The sequence below is a fragment of the Alligator mississippiensis genome, chromosome 4, assembly GCF_030867095.1.
Source record: "Alligator mississippiensis isolate rAllMis1 chromosome 4, rAllMis1, whole genome shotgun sequence".
Taxonomy (NCBI): domain Eukaryota; kingdom Metazoa; phylum Chordata; order Crocodylia; family Alligatoridae; genus Alligator; species Alligator mississippiensis.
This window is the reverse complement of record NC_081827.1, coordinates 232,011,882-232,034,667: the sequence shown is the minus strand read 5'-3', so window position 1 is coordinate 232,034,667 and position 22,786 is coordinate 232,011,882. Positions and strand designations below refer to the sequence as shown.

At 36.4% G+C, this 22,786-nt stretch overlaps 1 protein-coding gene across 8 annotated transcripts in view; it reads right to left on the bottom strand.

The window, feature by feature from the left end:
• The window catches only part of GTDC1 (glycosyltransferase like domain containing 1), a 302,948-nt gene that overhangs the window by 115,705 nt on the left and 164,457 nt on the right, over positions 1 to 22,786 (bottom strand). For 7 of the 8 annotated variants that reach the window (XM_059727401.1, XM_006266997.4, XM_019480237.2 and 4 more), the window contains 2 exons: positions 14,854 to 15,021; positions 11,524 to 11,697 (listed from right to left, as the gene is read on the bottom strand). In XM_059727401.1, the coding sequence (XP_059583384.1) occupies positions 11,524 to 11,697; positions 14,854 to 15,021 (342 nt within the window). The remainder of the gene's footprint in view (positions 1 to 11,523; positions 11,698 to 14,853; positions 15,022 to 22,786) is intronic. The other variant, XM_019480236.2, reaches the window with a different exon arrangement.

Sequence of the window (22,786 nt, the reverse complement as noted above, 5' to 3'; positions counted from 1 at the left end):
GTGGCCACGGCGCTTCATTTGGCACTCCCATTCCCTGGCTGGTATTCACAGGGGGGACATCGGCACTCCCGCCTGTTCCCCCACCCATCACCTAAGCAGGGAGCGTGGTCTGTCAGGGAATGCACCCCCGTGCACTTCCTATATGCTACCACTGCATGAGGACCTCATCTGCAAACTACCTTGTTCCTCCCCCTACCTGGTCCTCCTCCTTTCTCACTCCAGGACCCGTCCCTGCCCTGCGACTGGGCTAGCTGGCATGTGTTCTGCAGGCTGGGAAAGTCACACCCCTGGGGGCGGGAGGAGGACTTTACTTGGTGCCTGAACAACCCCTTGGGCAGCAGAGTTCAGGGATTAAAAAGTTTGTCCACACATGAGGATGCAGGTAAGACACTGCATCCTGGGATGCTGGAGGATTGGGACTTGGGTGGCTCATCTGTGGGGAGGGACCGCACATTAATGGAACACAAGCTGGAAAACATGGATCAGAAATGAATCTACCTTGGAGTGGTGTAACTTTAAACTGCCTAAAGTGTGGTTGAAACTAGTTTCAGATATTAACGTGTGGACAATCCAGGGGTTAAAAAAGCTGCCCAAAATTAATGTGTAACAAGGCCCTAAAACTGTGATTAGCCTTTATCAGTGGTGCTCAACCTCCAGTTCATGGGCCATATCCAACCCAGAGAGCCATGTCATCCAGCCTGTGGGGCTGAAAATTTGGCAGCAGGAGAGTGATAGCAGAATTCCACATATGGCAGCAGCAAAGAAGTGACAGCATTAATTGCTGTAGCTCCCAGGGTTGCAGCAATTAACAATGCCACTGCTTCCCTTCTCTCAAATTTCTGGACCCACTGGGAGACCCACTGGGAGACTTTATGATGTGGACCTGTGCATTGAATTGCACTAGTACACAGGATCTGTCCATGGCTGCATCCAGTGCACAGGGTCATTTGGTGGTTGGACTGGGCACAGGGGGCCAGGCCAGAGTGCCTGTTCACACCCACAGAGCATGGGATCTAGCCCATGGACTGGCCAATAGGACCAGCAACATTGGCTGTCATCCATTTTCCCTTAACTGCCTTGTGGTTTATAAGGAAACCTAAATCCTAAAGAAATTGTTTGGATGAAAAGCCATCAGACTTGGTTGAAGCCTCTAAGGCAAGGTACAGACAGTCAAAAAGCCCGAGGCTGACTTGATTCAGTCTTTCCAGGTTAGTCTAAACTGCATAGATTAAACTGAACCAGAAGTGAACAGACATTTACCTTTGATTCAGGAAATGCAACCACAGTGGTTCAAGCCAGAACTGGGGGACACTAGAGCACAGCTCTCTGTCTGTGTGGTCACTTCCTCTTCCTGTTGCCCCTGAGGTCTCTAGGATTTGCAGTCCAGAATTACAGCAGTAGGACTCTGCAGGGTTGCTCATCACTTCCTCTTCCTGCTTCCAGGTGCCTCTGGGACTTTTAGTCCACAGTTGCAGCCAGCAGTAAGTTTGAGTAGGGGAAAGGTTGTCTAACCCCACTCCTGGCTCTTGGCCTCAACTGGGGTTTGCCTGGGGGACCTCCCCCTCCCCTCCGCCCCCCACAGACTGGGCTGCATCCCCAGTCAGGCTTGTCCTCCTCCCCACCCTTTGTCAGCCAGCCTTCACTGCTCCAGCTAGGGAACTGAGGGGCAGGGCCAGCCCTGCTCTCTGGAGCAGACAGCCCAGCCCAGGGCTGCAAAATGCTGGGATGCTGGGGGACTGTGATTTAACCTAAACCAGGAAGGGGTCTGAGACAGAAGGTTCATTAACTGGTTTGACCCAAATCACTGATACTACATTCAAGCAGGTTTATCTTAAACTAGTTTCATCCATTTTTAAACTGGTTTATGTGCACTGAGCTTCTGTTCTGTTACAGGTTTATACTAGCTTCTGATCACTTAAACCAGTTTGTGTGTAACTTCTGTCTCTAGACTAAGTGTCTTCATTAGTATCCAGCATTCTTGATGCTTATAGGTCGGGAACTTTGGGGTGCTCTTACCATTACTTTTCATATATCTTTTCAATACTGAAGAGAATTTGTGGCATGCCTTTTTAAATTCTTATAGTATATTAATGTTAGAGTTTTCATATTTTAAAATGTATATAATTTGAATTATTTAAAGGGGAGAAGAGGAGGAGTATTTCATTTGGGAGTCACAACTGAGCAAGTGAAATGTCCAAAGTATAAAATATTCAATATTGCTAGCTGTGAACAAAAAATAAAAAAAATGAAACCCCAAAATGAGCAAGATGAGCAAATAACAAACACAATGACTAAGAATTTGCCAAAACAAAAATCACTTGACTTTATACCTTCTTTTCTTTTCTTTTTTCTTTTTTTTCTTTTCTTTAAATAAACCAAACACTTGTATTTGGCTGTTCCTTTATGATGACAGAGGTCATCTCCACATGTCTGGGAAGCAGTATCTTAGGTTTCCTTCTTGTTTCCATAGTTGTAATTTTGTCACTGAAAATTATTTTATTCTCAACTCACAGAGCCTGGCAGAACCTCCTTTCTACTGTTGCTTTGACCTAATGCTATATTATTATATGTTCATATGTTAATCAGTGAATACCCTGTCCTGGTAATATCCAGTAATATTCTGGCTATGAAATAAAAAGACATCAGGAGGGGATCAACCTATGAGATCTGTTTAATTCAGGGGCTACCATTAAACCAGGGAATTTGGGGTGTGGCCAATGGTAAATAGGGCTTGCCACAGAATCTGGGCCCTGGTGGACATGGTCCTCATTGCCAGATGAATAAGCAAGGACAACACAACTCTGTCATCCTGGACTCACCTCACGGCTACTTGCCCCACTGCTGCTATGGCGGCCACCACCCCGTGCACCGGGTTGGATCTGGCCTGGGACCCAAAGTGAGTTTGGCACCTCTGGTCTAAATAATGGTGTTGCAATGCAACTTTATTCTTCATATCACTCTTTGATGTGTTCATTTACAATTCAGGAACATACTGCATGAAGGATGCACAGATCAGATTCAGTATTCTTTTCATCGTTGCTTTACATTTAATATCAGTAGACTAGCTGGCCTTTCTCTCTTCCTGTTCAGAGTTCTGCCTTCCTTTCTTAAAAAAAAAACAAACATGGCTGTCATTCACTGGGGACTAGGCATCTTATTTTGGGTCCTTTTAAAATATATCTGTCGCACATGGTTTCTTAACTGGTAGCACAGGTCACCTCATTCTCACACTAAGTTAATCCAATACAACTTCAGATACTCTGCTTCCCCTTCACAATAAAGCAGCACTAAAACCTTGTGCATATTTCTCTGCTCTTCATTCCGATTTATTATCTATGTAGTTCCTCTCTATTCTGGTCTTCCTTTCCCTTTCCATCACAAAAAGAAATGTGTGTGAAGTATCAAAACAATATGGGTCTCTTTCTGTCTCATCTAACAACTCAGAAAGAAAATAATCAAAGATAACTACTTTCCCACTTCTCAGAATTTCATGAACATGAAATTACATATAAAAGTAACTTTCATTCCTATAACTTTTTCAATGAAAAATATTCATTGCTCAAAAATATGGAGTGGCATTATTTTGAAAAGTAAAATTTTGGATACATGGAATTGTCTGAAAAAAATGGTGAATATTTACACATGCAATCAATGAACATTTATACTGAAATGAGTATTTGATCTGAGCTCACTAACTGCATCACTTTATTGCTGGTCATTACTTCTGTTTGCTATCTTGTTCCACTAGTCCTACGGTCCTGTTCCTTTAGGGAGCTCTCAGAACTGAATGACCACAATGCAAGTGGGAATGCTCAGCCTGTAGAATTCTATGCTTAGTCAGTAATCTTGTTCCATTCTAGAACAGCTTTACCTTAAACCCCTTCCATAACACTTTGAAACCAATTAGATTTAACTCTACTGAGCCTTATTACAACCTGGTAATAATTTGATGTAACATTTAAAGGTATCTCATGTCTACATCATCCCTCATGGGGATGATAGTTAACCAAATCCAACCCTTAATAAGAAGAGAAGCATTTGATTGTGAAAGCTCTCCGGGACAGGAGAAAGAACAAATGAAGCAACTAAAGTAGGAAGGTATAATAAAAGTCCCTATGGATTTAAGTTTAAAATGCTAATTAGTCCATCCTGATATTTACGGTTTTTCTGATATCTCACAATATAGAATGTGAACTGAAAATATGCAGAGACAATGTAAAGAAAACTTCTCACATAACAGCAATTTAGGTAAAATAAATAAAATCTACTCAAAGTGAGCACAGTTGAATTGCTATATTTGATACAGAATTCTTATGGAGAATCAAAAATGTCATCTACATCAGCTCCTGGCAAACTGTCACTTATTTCCTCTTGCGTGATGTCTCCCAACATCAAGTCTTTACATTTTTCAGGGCAAGGTAAGCTGTTTTCTGTACAAAAAAACAATTAGAAGGGGGTTTTGCACAGAAATGGGAGTCATGGAACTGGATTCCAGTCAAGGCTTTAACAATGATTTCTAAGATGACCTTGCACAAGTCACTTAACCCTGCAGTTCTAGCCATTTCCCCACCTACTTTGTTATCCCTGAAGCAGAGATAACAAAGAGTTGCCCACTATGCATTATGTCATTTTGTTAATGTCTGTAAAGTTTTAAGATTGTTGGATGCAATGTGCCATTAGCCAGAATTCTTAGAAGATAACCTTTCTTTGAAAACCAGGCATATTTTTTTTCAACTTGGGAATTCAACTGTGGCAGCCAAACAAAAGAGCGAACACTTAAAAACTGGCTGCATGTAAGAGGGTAGGACTATCACTGTGAACAGTACTCACAAATCAAATGCTGTTTAAATCAAGCCTCAAATATTACGAGCCACATTGTAGTGAAATTTGCAACTAAATAGTTAACCAAAGAAGATGGGAGTGGTTATCGGCTTGTTGCCACAGGTTTTGCCCTTTGTGGCTTCTCACATCCCAGACTTGGAAAATATGAGCTGCGATACTGAGAAAGGTAAGAAGCCAGCACAGCCCCATAGTGAAAAATGAGTTTGCATCATCTGTCATTAGAACTTCCTGCCAACGGGGTCATTCCCTATTAAATTACCACTTGTCAATGTTTAAAATACTGATTGATAAATGACTGTGCCAAAACTGATAACACGACAGCTTTTATTTTCTAATATTCTTGGTTACCACATTCTGCTACTTCAAGATACAGATACAGTACTTTTTCAACTACTTTAGCAAAGGACAATTTAATCTAATACAAAACTAACAGGTAGTGTATAATGATTGGTCCTGATATACATTACATGCTATTTCTCTTGCCAAAATAAACCTACTGGCGATTTAGCGATACGGGTAGATCCAAGTTTCACATTTCATCAAATGCTAGTAATCTGTTTTATCAATATAAACTGCATTTTAATGAAAAAATTCTTTTCTTCAGTACACTTCACTTTTAATGCCCCAGAGTATAATAATTCGTTCATGCTGTAGAACAAGAATGTTTTACAAGACCTTAACTCTCAAGAGAAATTTCTCTGTAAATACAAAATGCAAGTTTTATGGGAATGTGTTGTATGCAACATGAGCAGTACCCAACATAATAAAAAACTAGGTTGCACAGAGAATTCAGCTTAAATATCCTTTTGAGCTATTGTAGGATTAAATGGTTACTGTGATAACATTTATTTGCATACCTATGCAACAGATAAAGGAAAAGGCAAGAAATCTTAACTTTCATCTGTGAACTGCTAAGAAGAAATTAATTTTTTTTTTAATATTTTGCAACACTAATAAATCTTAATGGATAGATGGAACCACTGAGTCAGATCATCCACTGAGAAGCAGATATTAACACTGCATTACCAGACAATTCTGAACATAAGGTTGACATATCTTGCATCTGGAAGTCCAGCCTAAAGGAAAGGTAATCCTTCTGGTATGAACAGCTAAGGTAGAAGCTACTATATCACTCTCTATCCTTGGCCCTATGAGAATGGGTGGAATAAAGGAGAAGTCAAACTACTCCTTTCAATGTCAATTCCCAGCTTCAGGTTTTGGCCCTCAATCCTTGGAACTCAGCATAAATTGTAATGGTTCTGAGGCAAGTCTATTTTTACCCAGGGCTACAGACAGAAATTACACAAACCAGTATAAGTGATCAGAAATTGGTTTAAATCTGTAACACAACAGAAGATCAGTGCATGTAAACCATTTCCAAAATGACCAAAACTGGTTTAAGATAAACCTTGATGGATGGATATAATAATATCAGACTTAGCTGATTTAAATTAAGTTGGTTTATTGAACTTCTGTCCCAGATCCCCTCCAGATTCAATTTAACCCATGGTCCCCCAGCATCCCAGGATGCTTTGCACCTCCCCCACGAGCCCCCACCCTTGCAGAGTGAGCAGACTAGCCTTGGCCCAAGCTGTTTGCTCCAGTCAAGCAGGGACATATGCTCTAGCACCCCCTTGCTTCTGACTTGGACCACTGCAGGCATGTGGCTGCATTTCCGGAATCAAAAGTAAATGTCTGTTCATTTGCTTATTGTTTCAATCTACACAGCTTAGACTAACCTGTGAAGATTGAATAAATTCAGTGTTGGGCTTTTTGACTATCTGTACTTAGCAGAGGTGACAAACTCTTTATACAGCAGCCGTGGACTGAAAGGATTCACACGTGAGCTTTATGCCTATCACTCTTCTTCCTCCCAGCCTGTGCTATGCACACTTCCAAGATTTGGCATATTAAGCCAACTAAGTAGATGTCAACTTTTAACACTGAATATTTGCTTATTTCAGGGGAGTAATAAGGGCTGCATTCAGATCACTTGATTGACAAACTGCTTCAGCCTGATCTCCAAAGCAGCCTTGTGGCATCCTGAAATTATGTCAGGTGACTCAAATTATGAAAAATAACTTCAATTTCTAGAGGCAGTGAGTTCCATATCCAGACTCTACACATGTGGTCAGTTTTGGATGACAGTCCTCCCCTGTTTGTGATAGCTTTATTTGTCTAGCATACCAAAGTCCCTTACTGAGGTCATCATAGCTGAGGGGAAGACAATTTCTCAACAGTTACCTAGGAATCAAATTGTTGTCTGACCTTAGTGCTCTTTATCATTTTCTTTCCCTGTACTTCATTATAACAGAAAAGAATTTACAATCTCCGATTTTAAAAAATTAAGTACTCACGGTGCAAGTTACTAACAAGGTTTACTTAACATCTATTGTTGTTTCCTAATCCAATCCTAGCCCTTTCATGATTTCTCTTTTATATGTTCTCCCATCCATTTTTTTGCCTATCTTGTATTGTAAGTTGCTAGACCATAACTTTAATCTTGCTTGAAAAATACTTTCCATTGCTGTACCTCTGTAATAAATTATAGTAAAGATTTACTGCAGCTAAAACAGTATTAATAATAACCAAGATTTATATGGCCCCTTTCTTCTAAATTAATCTCAAAATATCTCCCATTCAAGAAATGACCTGCTACGACCATACTTTGCTGTGAGATGAAGGTGGTATGGCTACAGATGGACCATTAGAAGGCAAGATGTTGAAAACTAGTACAAAGCATCAACAAAGAACTTTTACAACTGTTCACTGAGGTGGATTTGCATTTGCAAATCCATGGAGAAAAAATGATATCAGTAAAAAGACAATTCTATTTTTGTGTCCCCCTTTTCTCCTTTTGTAAAGACACTGAAATCCAATTAAATACTAAATATTATGTTACAGTATAATAAGGAATCTGAGTTAAACAAAAAATGACAATGAATGGTAATTCTCAGCCACAATGTACTTAACTTGCTGTGTTGTACAGAAACATGGCAGCACATATGGCTTGTAAAATCACCTACTGTTCTGCATCCCTTGCAATACCTACGCACTCTGAAGTGACAGTCTTAACTCAGAATTTTATTTGTTTTGGAAGTTTAAGGTTATCATAAAATAATTACTTCTATATAATACGCTATGTCAGACTGTATAACTAAGCCATTAAAAAGGAAATGACTCTGTAGTGCCATATACAGGACTAGCGCTGGTAATGCAGAATGCAAAAGGGAAGCATATGCCTAGAACCAGCCTCAACACAGACTCTGAGAAAAAGATGGGGTCAGTTAATTCCCTATTCTGATAGATGCCTATTCTACAGATTCCTTCTCCTCTCTCCAGTGTTTGGAAAATGAAAGTTGATTAGAGCAATTCTTGGATCAGGAAGAACAAACAGAACTCTGATCAAAAAATGACATATACTTTACCCAGGTAGCGGAAAACTGGTAAGACAGCAAGATCCCTGGCGCTGTAAATCAGCATGGGATTTTTTGCAGAGTTTCGGGTACCCACATTTAGGAAGGGAAAGACAGACAACTTCTCCTTTTTAGTAAGAAAAGTGGTGGAAATAGTTTTTCTTGTCCCATCCTAGTAACAGGAAAAAAATGGCTTAAGCAATGCAGATAGGAGAGCATTTGAGGGAGAGAGGTGTACAGTAGAAAGTAGCGAGCTAAGAATGAAAGAGGGGCAATGCCTATGTACTGCCTATGGAAGATATTTTTTGCCTTTGCCAACTCATTGTGAAAAAGTCATGTTGAATGAACCTGAAGTCCACCCCTAATCTTATCAATAATTAGCAGACATAGGCATTGGTTCCAAATATTTAATAAAGAAACAGCATCAGTAACCTATACAGACTTTGTTCTCATTAACAAAGAAGAAAAAGCAGTTCCTACGTGCAGTGTGAAGTCACTTTAAGTATAAACTGTGCATATGTACAATGGTGTACTTCACACTATTCAAGTTTTGTTTCCATATCAACCAAACTATCTTCTGTGTTCTCTGTGGCATCAGAATGTATCGATTGCTTTAATGTACCTTCATTTCTTGCTTAAATGTATCTGTTTGGTATAGCATTTTCTCTCTTTTGGGGGGACTGCAGCTGTTCCTGTCGACCCTTTTGGACAAATGTTTATTATTACATGATTGCCTGCTACTGCAGGGGACTGCGCTTGATTACCTGGGAGGTCCCTTCTAGTCCTAAGTTCCCATGTTGTACTCCTTCCATTAATAACTGTGTCAAAAAGAAAATAAACGTAATGGAATTTACCCCAGTGAAATGCTCGATGCTGCTACTGTCACATGGTTCTGTTCTAAGATCAAATACATTATATCAATTTTTACTTTCCCCTACAATCACAGTATTCATTTAAAATAAGGAAACTTTTACAAATCAAAATCATATTCATAGTTGTGCTTTTTGTTTTTAGATTACCTCTGCCAAAGGTCCAAATGAAAAATACATTTGGGACATACACGAATGCACACACATGCATGCACACATACACACACACACGGTCAAAATAAGGAGGGAAAAATCACCTTAGTTATTTTGCCTTCAGAATTTCTAAATGTTTTCCCAATGTCTTGGCAAAATTATGCATTTTAAAAAGACTGCAGGCATTCAAATGATTGTCAGTCATGCAAATAATCACTTACTTACACTGTATGAGTTTGGTTTGGATAAAGCAAATTACCATTTGAAAATAACTCGAAAAACACTCTGGGCTAAGAGCTTGCTTTATAAATCTTAGCTTGGCCACGATATTTCTTAACCTTTTTCTCTCCTCGATCTCCATTCAGCTGAATTGCACTGCAGTAACACAGTTTATATTAATAAATTGCATTCAGGGCCACAGATGCATTCAATATTATCTGAAACATGTTTTTGTAAAGAAATGGTAAATGTTGGGCACAAGTGAACTTTATTCAAAGTTAAGAAAAACTTCTTTTTTTAAAATCTACTCTGCCTTTTGCGATGATATTGAATTTTATCTATGGAAAATCATTACTATTAATTTCTAAAGAGCATTTAAAGGCACTTAAAATAGATATCAGCATTCACATAAGAATAGGAAGTTCTTTTAATGATGTGTCATTAATTGGTTTACTGACAAACTGAATCACGTGTGTATGTTTGTATGTCCTAACTACATGAATAGTTATGATGATGTATTAAAATATAGTTATATTGAAATTATTGTATCTACATGTTTAACATTAGGCACCAGTAGTTGGATTTTTAAATGCCTAAAAGAATGGGAGGCACAAGTCCTTCGAGAGAGTCCTGACTATAGAAAGTACTACTGGTACTGGTACTGAGCAGACCCACAGCTCTCAGTAGTTCCAACAGCATTCTTGAAAATCAGACTATTGAGATGTTTGCCCCTGATCCTCAAAAGGTATTTGGGCACCTAACTCAAATTCAAATGCCTAATTGCCCCTAAAAGCAAAGGTGTAAAGTGCCTAATTAGGCATTAGCCACATAAATACATTTGAGGGTTTAGGTCTAAGTGTCTAAATATGTATTCAAAAGGCATAACCTTAGACAGTAATGTTCATGAGATTTGAAGTAGTTGAATCCTGTTACATTTTCTAAGCAACTTAAATGCAAGCATTAAATCTATACACGACAATAAAATTTGTGACCCCAAAGTTAAATGACTCTTCTTTATGTTAACCTTCTACAAAAAGACACTTAAAGAGTTTGAAATGATGCACACAGTGCAATCTGGTCAGCAGTGAGTGTTTAAGGTATGAGTATTTAAATAGAATGAACCTTGCCATCAGATAAAAATCCAGACTTCAGTACAGCCATTTAAATTCATTACTTTGTTTGCTATATATTTCTTTCATGAAATGCACTGAACTTGATATCATTCTAAAAATTATAATCAGATTGCAAAACTCTACTATTTGTATTTAGTGCTGGTCCCACTGAAGAGGAGGAGACAAGGAGAAATTTCTGTGCTAGGAAAAACAATTGTCAGGTTTAATCAAAAGTGAAAAGGATCTACAGAATGTTCCCTTTGAGCCACATAACCCATTGCTAATTTCAGGATGGGCTCCACAGCAAGGGTAATAAAAAATGTCCTTCATAGTTACTAAGGAAGAGCGAAGAGCAACTACAACTCCAGCAAATGCCAAAATATTCAAGTCTGCTTCATGTTACTGAAATTATTTTTGCCTATCTGTAAGCCGTAAAAAACAGAGCTAGAGGGAAAAATCCTGCATCATTATACCTAGGGAAATATAATTTGTCAGCCATAGCCTAATGACTTTTACTAGTCTCTGAAATTTCTTGTTCCCGCTTCCCCTCTTCATATAAAGAATATAGGGCTGATAAAGCACATGCAAAGATATTTTTAATAAACAAACAATGGGAAATTATCATGAGTGAGCTACCTAGTTGCCAAGTTGCACTGACCACCAACTTGGCAACTAGGCATGGCAAAGTTTTAATTGATTTCAGTGGTTGAGAATCAGGCCCCACCTTTGTAGTTCTGTATTAATGAAATACTTTTATAAAATAATGGAGTGTGCAGCTCAATAACATCTAACAAATTACCTAATAACAACTCTTAAAATTATCTGTTAAAAAACTTAGCAGTAAGCAAGCACCTTGAATACATTTGAGACAATTTATGACACAACATGGAGAATGGAGTCAAATGTACTGACCTGCTCACATCAGGGAACCTGATTGGAAAGTAAAGAACTCGGCACTTCGGTCTGATTATTTTTTCCAGATCCTTTGGTCTGTGGTCAGGAATCAGCTTCATAAATTTTCCAATGGATGTAAGAAATGACTCCATATTAAAAGCAGAGTTGAACACTACAATATCAGCAACCAAACTGGAAAAAAGCAGAGAAAATTAATGTAATGTTCTGAAAGAAAACCCAGGATTATTTTCAAATGGACTAAAATAGGATAAATATTGTGACAGTAACTGATAAATTAAGCAATGTAAATTTCTTTTTATTTGATATCAGATGACTCAGGTATGGTGGAGAGTCTGCTTTTATTCTGAATATCTTGATTGCTTTCCAAATAACTTATCTTCTAAACATTATTTAACAGTTTTCATTAAAATTTTAAAAAATAAAAGAATTACAAATATTTAATATTATTAATCTGAAAGATCGTAACAGTTCTGATCTCTTGAGGAAAATCTGTTTTGTTTCTTGGTCATGTTATTAATTAGCTTGTAAGAATACTCTTGCCATTAGTGATATTATTGCCTTAAAAAGGTACACAAGAAACACTGTATCATATGGATATTATGACTGTTACTATTTTTCCTCTGAGGTTTTTAAAGACATCTAAATCCTGAAAAAGTAAATTTCTGTCCTGAAAAAGGAGAGAAAACTGTTTGATCTACTATTGGTTAATGAAACAGAATTTCAGTTAACCAGATGTCAGATAAAGCATCAATAATTATTTTAAACTACAGGTTGACATGGTTATCTTTTACTTGGTTGCCTAATATTCCAGGGGACTGAACTCCATGACTTAGGTAGTTTCTCCCAGTCCTGTGTTTCTCTGTTCCTAATAACCCTAATTTAAACCATCCAAGGTGGCAGCATTTTTTAATTAAACAAATTACATGTCAAAATTTACAATAGAGAAATAATAGATAAAGTAATCGCTTAAATGTTGCTAAATTTAATTAGGAAACATTTTGATATATTAGCATAAGAGAAGATTTGATACAAGACAACTTTTTGTCATATAGTATTACCTCTATAAAACATGAAAACCAACATTTTGGACTGTGGTTAAATCATAATTCATATATTATTTTGCTTCTGTGATTTTCAGTTTATCAAGCTCATCTAGAAGTGCTGATGCAATCTTAACTATACTGGCACAAATGTAATACCATAACAGACTTAAGAAATGTTTTATGGCTACTTGGTTTTCTCAGTATGTCATATATTGTAATACCGACCCATGGGTCATAAGATACATTGAGGACATGTGTTCATAAGTCACTGGGCTGGTGAAAAGTGTATTTGAGGTGAGAGCCTGTCATTCATCCTTACAACTCACAGTGCTGCCCGATCAAGAAAGAAAACTGACACTGCTCACAAAAGCAGCAGGAGTCAGCAGGAAAAGCAAGAAAACATTTGAGAAGAAAGAAATAATCTTTTTCAAGTAACCTACAGGAGCTGAACTATTTCACGAAATTTCCCATTACTTCTCACTTATGATTTCCAACCATGTGTTTTCCTCAAACAAAGCCTGAAATGTTTTTCTCCCTGTTTCCTTTATACATTAGAAATATTAGTTTTTACTGGAGATTTTATGGACCACTAGAAAATCAGAGAATTCTGATTACAACAAATTCATGTCTAAGCAACTAAAAGGGAAGTTTTAAATCAGATCATTTAAAATGTGTTTTTAACACCTATCTAATGGAAACTCCCAATGATCACTTGGGAGAAGAGTTCTTTTTCCTAAAGAGTCAAAACATTAAATTGAGTGTAGTCTTTTCCGCCAAGGAATCTTTGAACAAAAACTAAGACATAATATTTCTTATATTTCTAAAGGAAAAACAAGCAGAACAAAGCTTAAAATATTAAGAGAGGCTAAGACTTCTGTTATTCTTTATATAGCAGATAAAAAAATAGACATAGGTTTTTCTTCCTTGCAGGTAACCACTTGTAGACATAAACAACTTTTCCCCCTGCCATTAAAATTAAGCTGTTTGCAAACAATAGTGTTCAAAATATTTTAGTATATATTTGCCATAATGTAAGGAGGCAATTGTTGGTCAAAGCAACACGGAAAGCAAGTATTTGCAGAAGTCTTTTTCCTATTTGAAACAAGAATTTAATGGTAATACAAAGGAAAAACGAAAATAGATTACTGCATGCTTTTGTGGTCTAAAATGCATATTTCTGGAAATATTGCAGAGCAAATTCACTGGAAAGGTTCCATAATTTCAAAAATTATGAGGAAATTACATCACACAAAATATTGAAAGAAGATAAAAAGAATATTTAAAAAATATATCCCAAAACTGCCTCACTGCCTTATATCATGAAATCTGAAAATGACTATTACTGTTTTACAAAAGTAATATTTTATTATATTTTCATATCACTGGTACTTAAAATCTGAAATGCTTTGCACATGGAGTGGCAGAAACAGATTTACAGAATGTTGAGAACATATAAAGATTATCATTGGGGAAATATGAACTGGCTTATACTATAAAGATACAAATGTTTTACATGTATTCAAAAATGCACAATCTATGTTTCTAATAACTTTCCTAATAACAAATAGGTGAGAGAGATCAAGCAAATGAATTTATTTCAATTCAACCCAATTCAGCATTGCAATTTCATTTAGGTTTCTAGTGTCTAATCACAAAGATTTTCAGTGTCGCTGTTATTAACTTCTTTCATTAACTTAGATTCAGAAAATACATTTGTTTTAAGTTACAATGAAGGACTAGAGCCTTTAAAATGTCTGGGTATTTTAGCACTGCACAATTTCTGAATTCTACTTGAAAGAAATGTAAAGATTTATCTGGTATGTTTACTGCCCTCTCTCCTTCAGAAAAATGCTGCAGTATGTTTTAATTTTTGCTCATTCCTCTGAAAAACTCTATTTTAATTCAGTTGGATGCAATAAAAGCTATTGCTAAGCAAGAGCTGATTAGCTGCTACACTGTTAAGTATGCTTGAAGCAAAACATTTTTTTGTTATGAATAAGGTATAACTTAAAAATAACTGTAACGTAAGTGTACCATGGAAGGTCTATGTCACAGAGGTGGAATTTAACGATAGTTTGAGGTGAGGTTTCATCTAAAGTAGTTAATAACCTGTTTCTCCCAAAGGACATTATTAGTTAGATCTCAGAACTCTGTTTCTAACTGTATTGCAATTTATAATAGTGTTGTCATTTAACTAGTGTAGGGTGTCCCAGGTTTAAAACACGAAAAGATTGTGCCTAACAGAAGACATTAAACAACACACAGAGGTGTGAGAAACACCTACCATGAAAGAATCTGGTTGTATCCATATTGGAAATCTCTTTCTTGGCATTTCTGGACAGGATATGCCAGTTGGTTCTCATGGAAGTAAAGGACCTTTTTCAATTTGCCAAGGTCAGGCCGAAGGGCAATAAGTTCAGTCAGGTTAAGCACTGAGCTCGCAAAGAGGATCCTGAGAAACAAGGAGAGTAGTGTTTACTGTCTATGAGCATGCTCAAAAGGGTCACCCTTTACCCTTCTCCTCCCCTTCTCCCCCCACAAGAAAAACATAACCCCTATAGGGACACATCAATAACTAAGCCTTAATACCATGTAGCAGCATTCTAAGTTTTGATCTCTTAAAAAGCAGCTGCTAAGAACTGAACTAGAAAAGCAGTGAATCTCATTGGTCTTCTCAGCTCAGTTACAGAGAGATGCAAAATAAAAAAGCTGGATGGATTTTATTGAAAAAGGCAAGAAAAGCTCTATCTGAAGGACAAATGGAACAAAGATAAGGCTGACTGGGGAATACTTTGCTTGCCAGTTTCATTACACTTTACTTCTTTATGCAACCGACTACTGAAATTCAATATATGAGCAGAAATGGCACATGTTCATGTTATGACATAAACCCTTTTGATTTATGCAGACACTGGTGTGGTCTTTTTCTTTTCTATGTTTTCTTTTCTCATTTTTATTAGGTATACTATATAATATTTTGTTGTTGTTGTTTTTTTGTTTCCTTGAACTCCAATATTGCCACAGTACTTGTTAGTATTCCATAGTTCATAAAATTATATAAAGCAAGTACAAAAAACATTAATCCAGATTTTTTTTAAATAATTTTTTACTGATTTGTTTGCAATAAATTTACAAACAATCAGAAAATTAACTTATCTAAATCTATACAATAAAATCTTGGTCCCAATAAATTGTATTGATTCAATGCAGTCAAGATTTCACCCATAACTAAGATAGTATTTAATATTCTCTGGATAGTGTGATTTTGATGTAAACCAGCATTCTGAATCTGTTGTGGACTACATATCGATAGATTTGGATTTTAACTCTCAACAAACATTTGAGATAGTTTAATCTTAAATAGAGCACCAAGCTGAAACAGTATATTTCTCACTAATCTGCTAACCCAGCATCCAGTCTAATAATGTAAATGTAAAATAATAATCCATTCTCATAATGCAAACACTGGACCTTATAACTTCTGCCAATGCCTTCTTATTTTATTCAAGATAACTGGCCGACTGATATCATGGACTGATAATCCATTTACATTGGTTAGCCTTTCAACCTTTCTGTTGCCTGAGATAGCTAAATGTATATTAGTGTTTCCAAACTATTCTGTACACTAACTATAAACTTAGAAACGTTGAAAACTTAAGTCATTCTATAGGTAACCACAGGACCTACTGAACATGCATAGACTGAAGGCAGCTGTTACTAACTCTCATCATTATGACTCAATTCTGACCCAGAAAAATCACTACTAGGTTGGGACAGTAATGATAGATACATGACCATTAAATATTTGGTCTTTCTAATAAGGTTATTAAATAGGGTGCCAAATAAGATAGGAGCACTTTTTGTGAGACACATCATGACCAACAAATCATTTCAAAGAAGCCATAAAACGTCAAAAGTGATAAAAAATCTTTTGACCCTTAATCACCTTGGTAGATTTAAAGAAGGATAAAAAGACTTTAAAATGTGTGCTAGGCATTTCACTGAACGTAGAAAACACAAAGTCCTTGTCCAGAGGAGCTTACAATCTAATTTTAGTCATAAGAGAATGACTGAAAGAAACAAACACTAGTGGGGGATACAGAAGGTCAAAGATTACAATAATAAGATTAAATAGTTATTTGCGTAAATTGTAGGCTCGTGTTGATGATGTCACTGTACATCCCCTCCCTGCTTCTTCCACAATACTTTCCCCTCTTCTCTACCAGTCTGGAAAGAAGATTGATTCCTGCAGTTTAGAGCATGTGGACCTGGCACAAGACATAGCTTCTTTGGAGATATTTGAATGAAGAGAGAAAAACAAATATGGGACATCTGTATAGAAAACATGGGTCATATCACAGAAAAAGGAAGAAGAACACAGTCAAACTCTAAAGGCTAATATTACTGTTGGAGAAAAAGGTTCAGCAGGAAATATCATGATAGATAAGAACCAAAGGATAGGGCTAGGCCAGAATCATGTAGCACACTGTTGTTTGATCTCAATATGGTAGACATGGATGAAGCTAATAGAGGGAATCTGAAGAAAATGGTTGTATTAACAGACAACAGCACTTTGGACAAACTAAAGGATGCAATGGAGGTATTAGAAAAAACCTACAAATAGAAAGTATTTGGAAATGAATAGTGAAAATGTCAAGGACTTAAAGAACGTTTTGGTTATTCTGACACAAAAAGAAAGGTTAGATTTTCTAAATAATAGACAAAAAGTGGCAACAGTTAATAATCTAATCATATTTCATTATAAAGGAAAATGTATGAATTTGAAATAATTTTATTTTCCCACTCTAAGTGTGAACAAAATTTAAATTAATCACAGCATTATAAATTGTCCTCAAGATCCCCTTATGCTACCCCATAATACACTTCCATAATGTAATCCTACATACATTAGCTACACCCTCAGCCTTGTTTCTTTACTGGCACAGGAACTATTTGTGACTGGCAATAACCAATTTCTGAGGCATTATAAGCTTAAATAATACCTGACAGTACAAGTCATTGTGAACATGCCCACAGAGAAGTAGTTTATATGGCTAATGGACTCATGCAGGGCACTGGAGGATATGTTGAGGAGTATTTCCACTTAACAACTATTAGTAGGAGAGGAAAGGAAAGTTTATTACAATGTAATGTGTGACATAAATATATGTCAGTTGTCATTCTATGTGACATCAACTTTCATTTTACCTCAGGTTATTATTTAAGTAATAAATCCTAACAAGGTGAGCTTTATCATCCCACTGCGTATATCCGGGAGGTAAAGACACAAGGTGATAGCAAGAATGCTGAAAACATGATAATTCCTGACAGCTGCTGCTTGAGCACAAGTTAAATTGAACAGTTTATCTCAGCATAAAGATGTTATAAGGTTTTATGTTTAATTTAAAAAAATTAACATAAAACCCAGAGAAAGCAGAGTTAGGCAATCTTTCACAAACATGACATACTACAATCACTGTATAAGCTGGATTAGTACTTATTACCATGCTACTAGAGAATTAAGCTGTTTTTAGACCACCAAAGAGCTTTAAATTGCAACTTTTGTCTCTGTAAGAGAAACCTATATTTAAAACGTCTGCTAAATTCAAATTAACAGCTACATCATTAGCTTACCATCTCACAAAAAGTGCATTTAAACTGCTATTACAGTCTTCTTATCTAGACCCATAAACACTACAAACATGTTAAGATATACAGTAAGCTTCTATACCCTATATCCTCTGTACATATTACCATGAAATCCATGCTGAAAGCAACCCTTCTTAAGTGGCTATCTGCCCTAAGTGACCACCAGAAGGTACCCCAAGTATATTTCATAGTTGTAACTGACTCTTTCCATACAACAAGAATTAATTCACAAACCAGCTGCCAAGTGACTAGACAAACTGTTTTGGACTTTCACGGCCACTTGGAACATCCCATATATATGCCAAATTAACTACACTTATGCTTAACTTGAATCACATAATAATCCCTCTGACTTCAATGGAACTGCTTATGTGAATCAAGTATAGCACATGCTTAAGTGTTTGCAGGTTTAGGCGACAATTTGTGGATAATCTGACTTTTGTTTATTTTTGTTTATTGAGATTTCCGGTTGAAACACTGAAGGGCAGTAAAATAAAATAAACTTTGCATTTTTATTTCACTTATGATTACATTAATGACCAATCAGAACAAAGATTGATACAATTTAAATAAGTAGTTTACAAAAATAGAGTACTGTTGTTTTTTTTAAATGAATTATAAACTTTCTACTTGATATCACTTAAATAATTATGGTGTTACTCTCAACCTTTCCAGTATGTTCTCATCGAACTTTACTAAAAGACCACAACCTGTTCCCTTCTTGAGTGGCTCCACAATGGAGGACTCAGTGCATACATAAATATATACACATAATGCACATACGGAAAAAAGCTACACTGCCTATACTGATATTCTTGACTGCTACTGTTACATCTTACAGTTTCACAGTGGCAAGGAGATTACACTAGGCCAGAAGAAATAGGACCACACAGCTTACATGATTGTTAACTTTATTGTTCTAACGGGAACCAAAACTTCTGCACTGTTGCTATAGGATCTCACACTAACACTCCTTCCCAACATGCTCCCATTGTCTCCCCTGTGTTTCAACACGAGGTGACAGAGTTGTGTGACAGAAACTCTTCCTTCATCTCTGTACTGACAGAGTCCTCCAACAAAGAGGGAATATTCCAATTCAGATCAGTGGCTGCCTACAAACCCATTTTGTCCAACAAACCTGAAGCATGGGATTGAACTGGAATTCAAACATAACTCAGCAACACTTCTGGTCTTATGAAAAATTAAATAATTTAGCTTGTAAACATCAGTGTATACATAAATGTATTATCAATGATTCTCTAATCTTTCACCAGACTAGAGGTGTTATTTACTAATTTCTGCATTGGAAATTTCCTTTTTGTTGAGGAAATCTGTCAGTACAAAGATGATGGAAGAGCCTCTGCCCTCCCACGTGCTGGAACACAGAAAAGAAAATGGGGGTATAATGGGAAGGAAAGAGGGTGTTACAATGAAATCTTATGGCAGCAGAGCAGAAGTTTGTGCAGTGGAGATTCAAGCCTATGAATATTTACTGCAAAATAACTACCTTAATAGTATATAACTTATGACTGAAACACTCAGCTGTCAGGAAAGTCAGCATAAGCACTGCTAACTCTTCTCTTCTATGTACTGATTGGCCCAACTCCTTCGAAAGCTTGGGCTGGATTTCAACAGAACATAGACAGGAAACCTCTAAGGAAAAACAGGTGCTACAAAAAGGAGTATTCATTAGGTGGAATTTGTTGAATTTACATTGATCCATACATCAACAGAACATCGAGGGCACTGCGATGTTGGAAGTATCATCTTTGCAAAAGATCCAAATCTAAGATCTTGGCCACTTGTAGTAATCAAAAATTCCACTGCACTTCCACAAGTCTAGACATGTTAACTACTACTTTCTGGCCAAATTCCCGTGTAGATAATATATTATCTCTATCAATTTATTTCCTAAAATTTCAATTGAACATGGGAAGAAGCTTCCCTTCCAGTCCTTACATGGTTTATAGTATTCTACAGTCTTAAAAACATTCACCGAATTTCATCCCAAACTCAGTTGTACACATAAATGAAACTGTTAAGCTCTTCAAAAGCAGAGACTACAAATATATATGTGCAGCTTTGAACATATAAAGTCCAATCTCGACTAAAAACCTACTACAATAGAAAAATAATAAAACAACACTGGACAAGGAGGGGTACTACAGCAATGGTTATGTTTCATTATGAAATTACCTTAAATATATTTAAATACTTTAGCAATTAATAATAGCTGTCCGAGGACACATTCTACAGTGAGGCCAGTATAAACCTATCCTTCTGATAAGGGGGAACAAGATTCTGGGTAGGATAATACACAACCCAAAATTCTCCTTCATGATACCTATCTGTACACCAGCATTAACATGTGGGGTGGGTGTAGGGCCAGAAGATGAACTAGCGTACTGCAAAGCCCATCCAACCTAAGAAGTAGGTAAGCAAAGACTGCAGTAACACCACATCTGTTTAGGAGCACTCCCTCCTCTCTTCCTTAGCCTTTTAAAAGGTTACCATGAGGCCAGCCCAGCTATAGAAGCACAAATGTTGCAGACTATTTCTGGTTTCTTTCTTAAAATGCAGCATTAATTGTTCATCAAATAATTTCATTACTGCATGAACTATGTAACAGATGTGCTTTTGAGTAACATTCTAGAACTTTTCATATATGATCAACTTGTAAAAGGTATATTTTTATCTATATATGCTCAATACATATAAACTGGAATTAAAAATAAAACACTGGCCATTTTAAACAGTAAATGACTTTGACTTTTTAACAATAAATACTAGTAAATGATAATAATATGTTACACCATACAATATAATAAATAATAAATTAACACTAATTTCTTTTTGACATAATATGTACAAATGTCAAAAGGCTTATAGATGTTACAATATATAACATAAATTAAGTTTTAACATAGAAAGCAATTTGAAATGTTTATAGAAATAATTAAGTCTTACTATTGTAGCGCTCTTTATTTTTCAGAATAAGTCACAAGGTTTGTCATCCCTTACATCTTAATTAGACCATGTGTTTGTCATATTTATTTGTTATGTACTTTCATAAACATTTACAAATATTAATTGCAAAGAAAAATATTTTTTCCTCTTGCTATAATACATATGAATATATAAGTAGTAAATATTCATGATTCCCACTAGGTCATTCATTTTAGATTTGGGGTTTGTTTTTCATACAATAAGACAGTGGAAACCAACTGTTCCTTTCCTTAAATAGATAAAATACTTTGAATGTCCTTTTTTGGAGGGGAAAGTGAGGGATCTGGAAACAGATATGTATTTTCCAGTGACATTCCCAATGCTTATTGATCCTATTGTTCAATAAGCAGATGGAGGATTGGATATATTTTCTAAAAATAGTTAACTTACTACAACTCAAAGATTTCTTTACAGCATTCCTTCCATCTAACTATATTTCCTTGTACCAAACCAATCTCTAGCTACCTTAGCTGAAATGTGCCAGTTCCAGCCTCGCACGCTGTTTTTAATCTTCTCTGCGTTTGCTTTTTCCGCAGCCCTGAAGAATTCATTGCATGAAAAGCTTATCTAAGTCCATCCAAATGAAGTTGGGCCAATAACAGATACCACCCAGAAAAATCTTTGCCTTGCACATATTTCCTGTTTTATTTTCCAGCACCACTTCTCCACTCTACAGCTTCTACAAGGAAGCCTTGTGTGAGTTCATTCTGAAAGTATGGGGGTGGGATTTCAAAAGCAGTCTTACTGTGCCCCTATTAAAGGTAAGAAGACTTCAGAGACAATAGCCAGTTTTAGGCTAACATTAAACATCTCTGATAATCCCACTCGTTAACAACTCCTGTAAGTAGTCACGTAAATTATTTTAGGTTTTTAGTCCAAGCAATTTGGGATCACTATTAATTTCTTCCTGTAACAACTGACTTTTGCTTCAGCTATCTAACCATATTTCAGTACAATTGGAAAGTTTTGACAGCTAAGCTGAAGTTTCCTCTCAGATTCCAAATGTAACAGATAGGTCTTTTGCTGGGAGCAGATCAACATAGCTCTGCTGACTTTAGTGGTTTTACTCCAGCTGAGAATCCAACCTAAAATTTTCAGCGCAATTGCCTTTGAATCAAGACATACTGAAAAAGTTGGGTTTTTTTAAGAGCTAATCAGATAAGTACGTTAATATTAAACTGTAACATAAAAAAGTAAGCTTGAAATAGATTCTTTTTAGCAATAGACTTTTACATTCAACTAAAGGCTCTGAAGAATGCTTTTTATTTTTTTAGGTAACGGCACTGAAGCTTCTGCAAATTTAATAAAGGTATGCTAATAATGGTCGTCTGACCCCAGATGTCTTTCCTGTTCATGCAGGGGGCTGGACCCAATGATCCTTCGGGGTCCCTTCCAGCCCTATGATTCTATGATTCTAATTTTCTCCCTCATTTGTAATTAAATTTTCCTTCAATTAATCACTGACAGATGCACTTTTCACTTTCATAGCCAATTGTTCTCCATAGGCTACATCATCCTTTCTTTGTCCATAAAAAGAGGGGATCAAGACCAAACAGTTATTA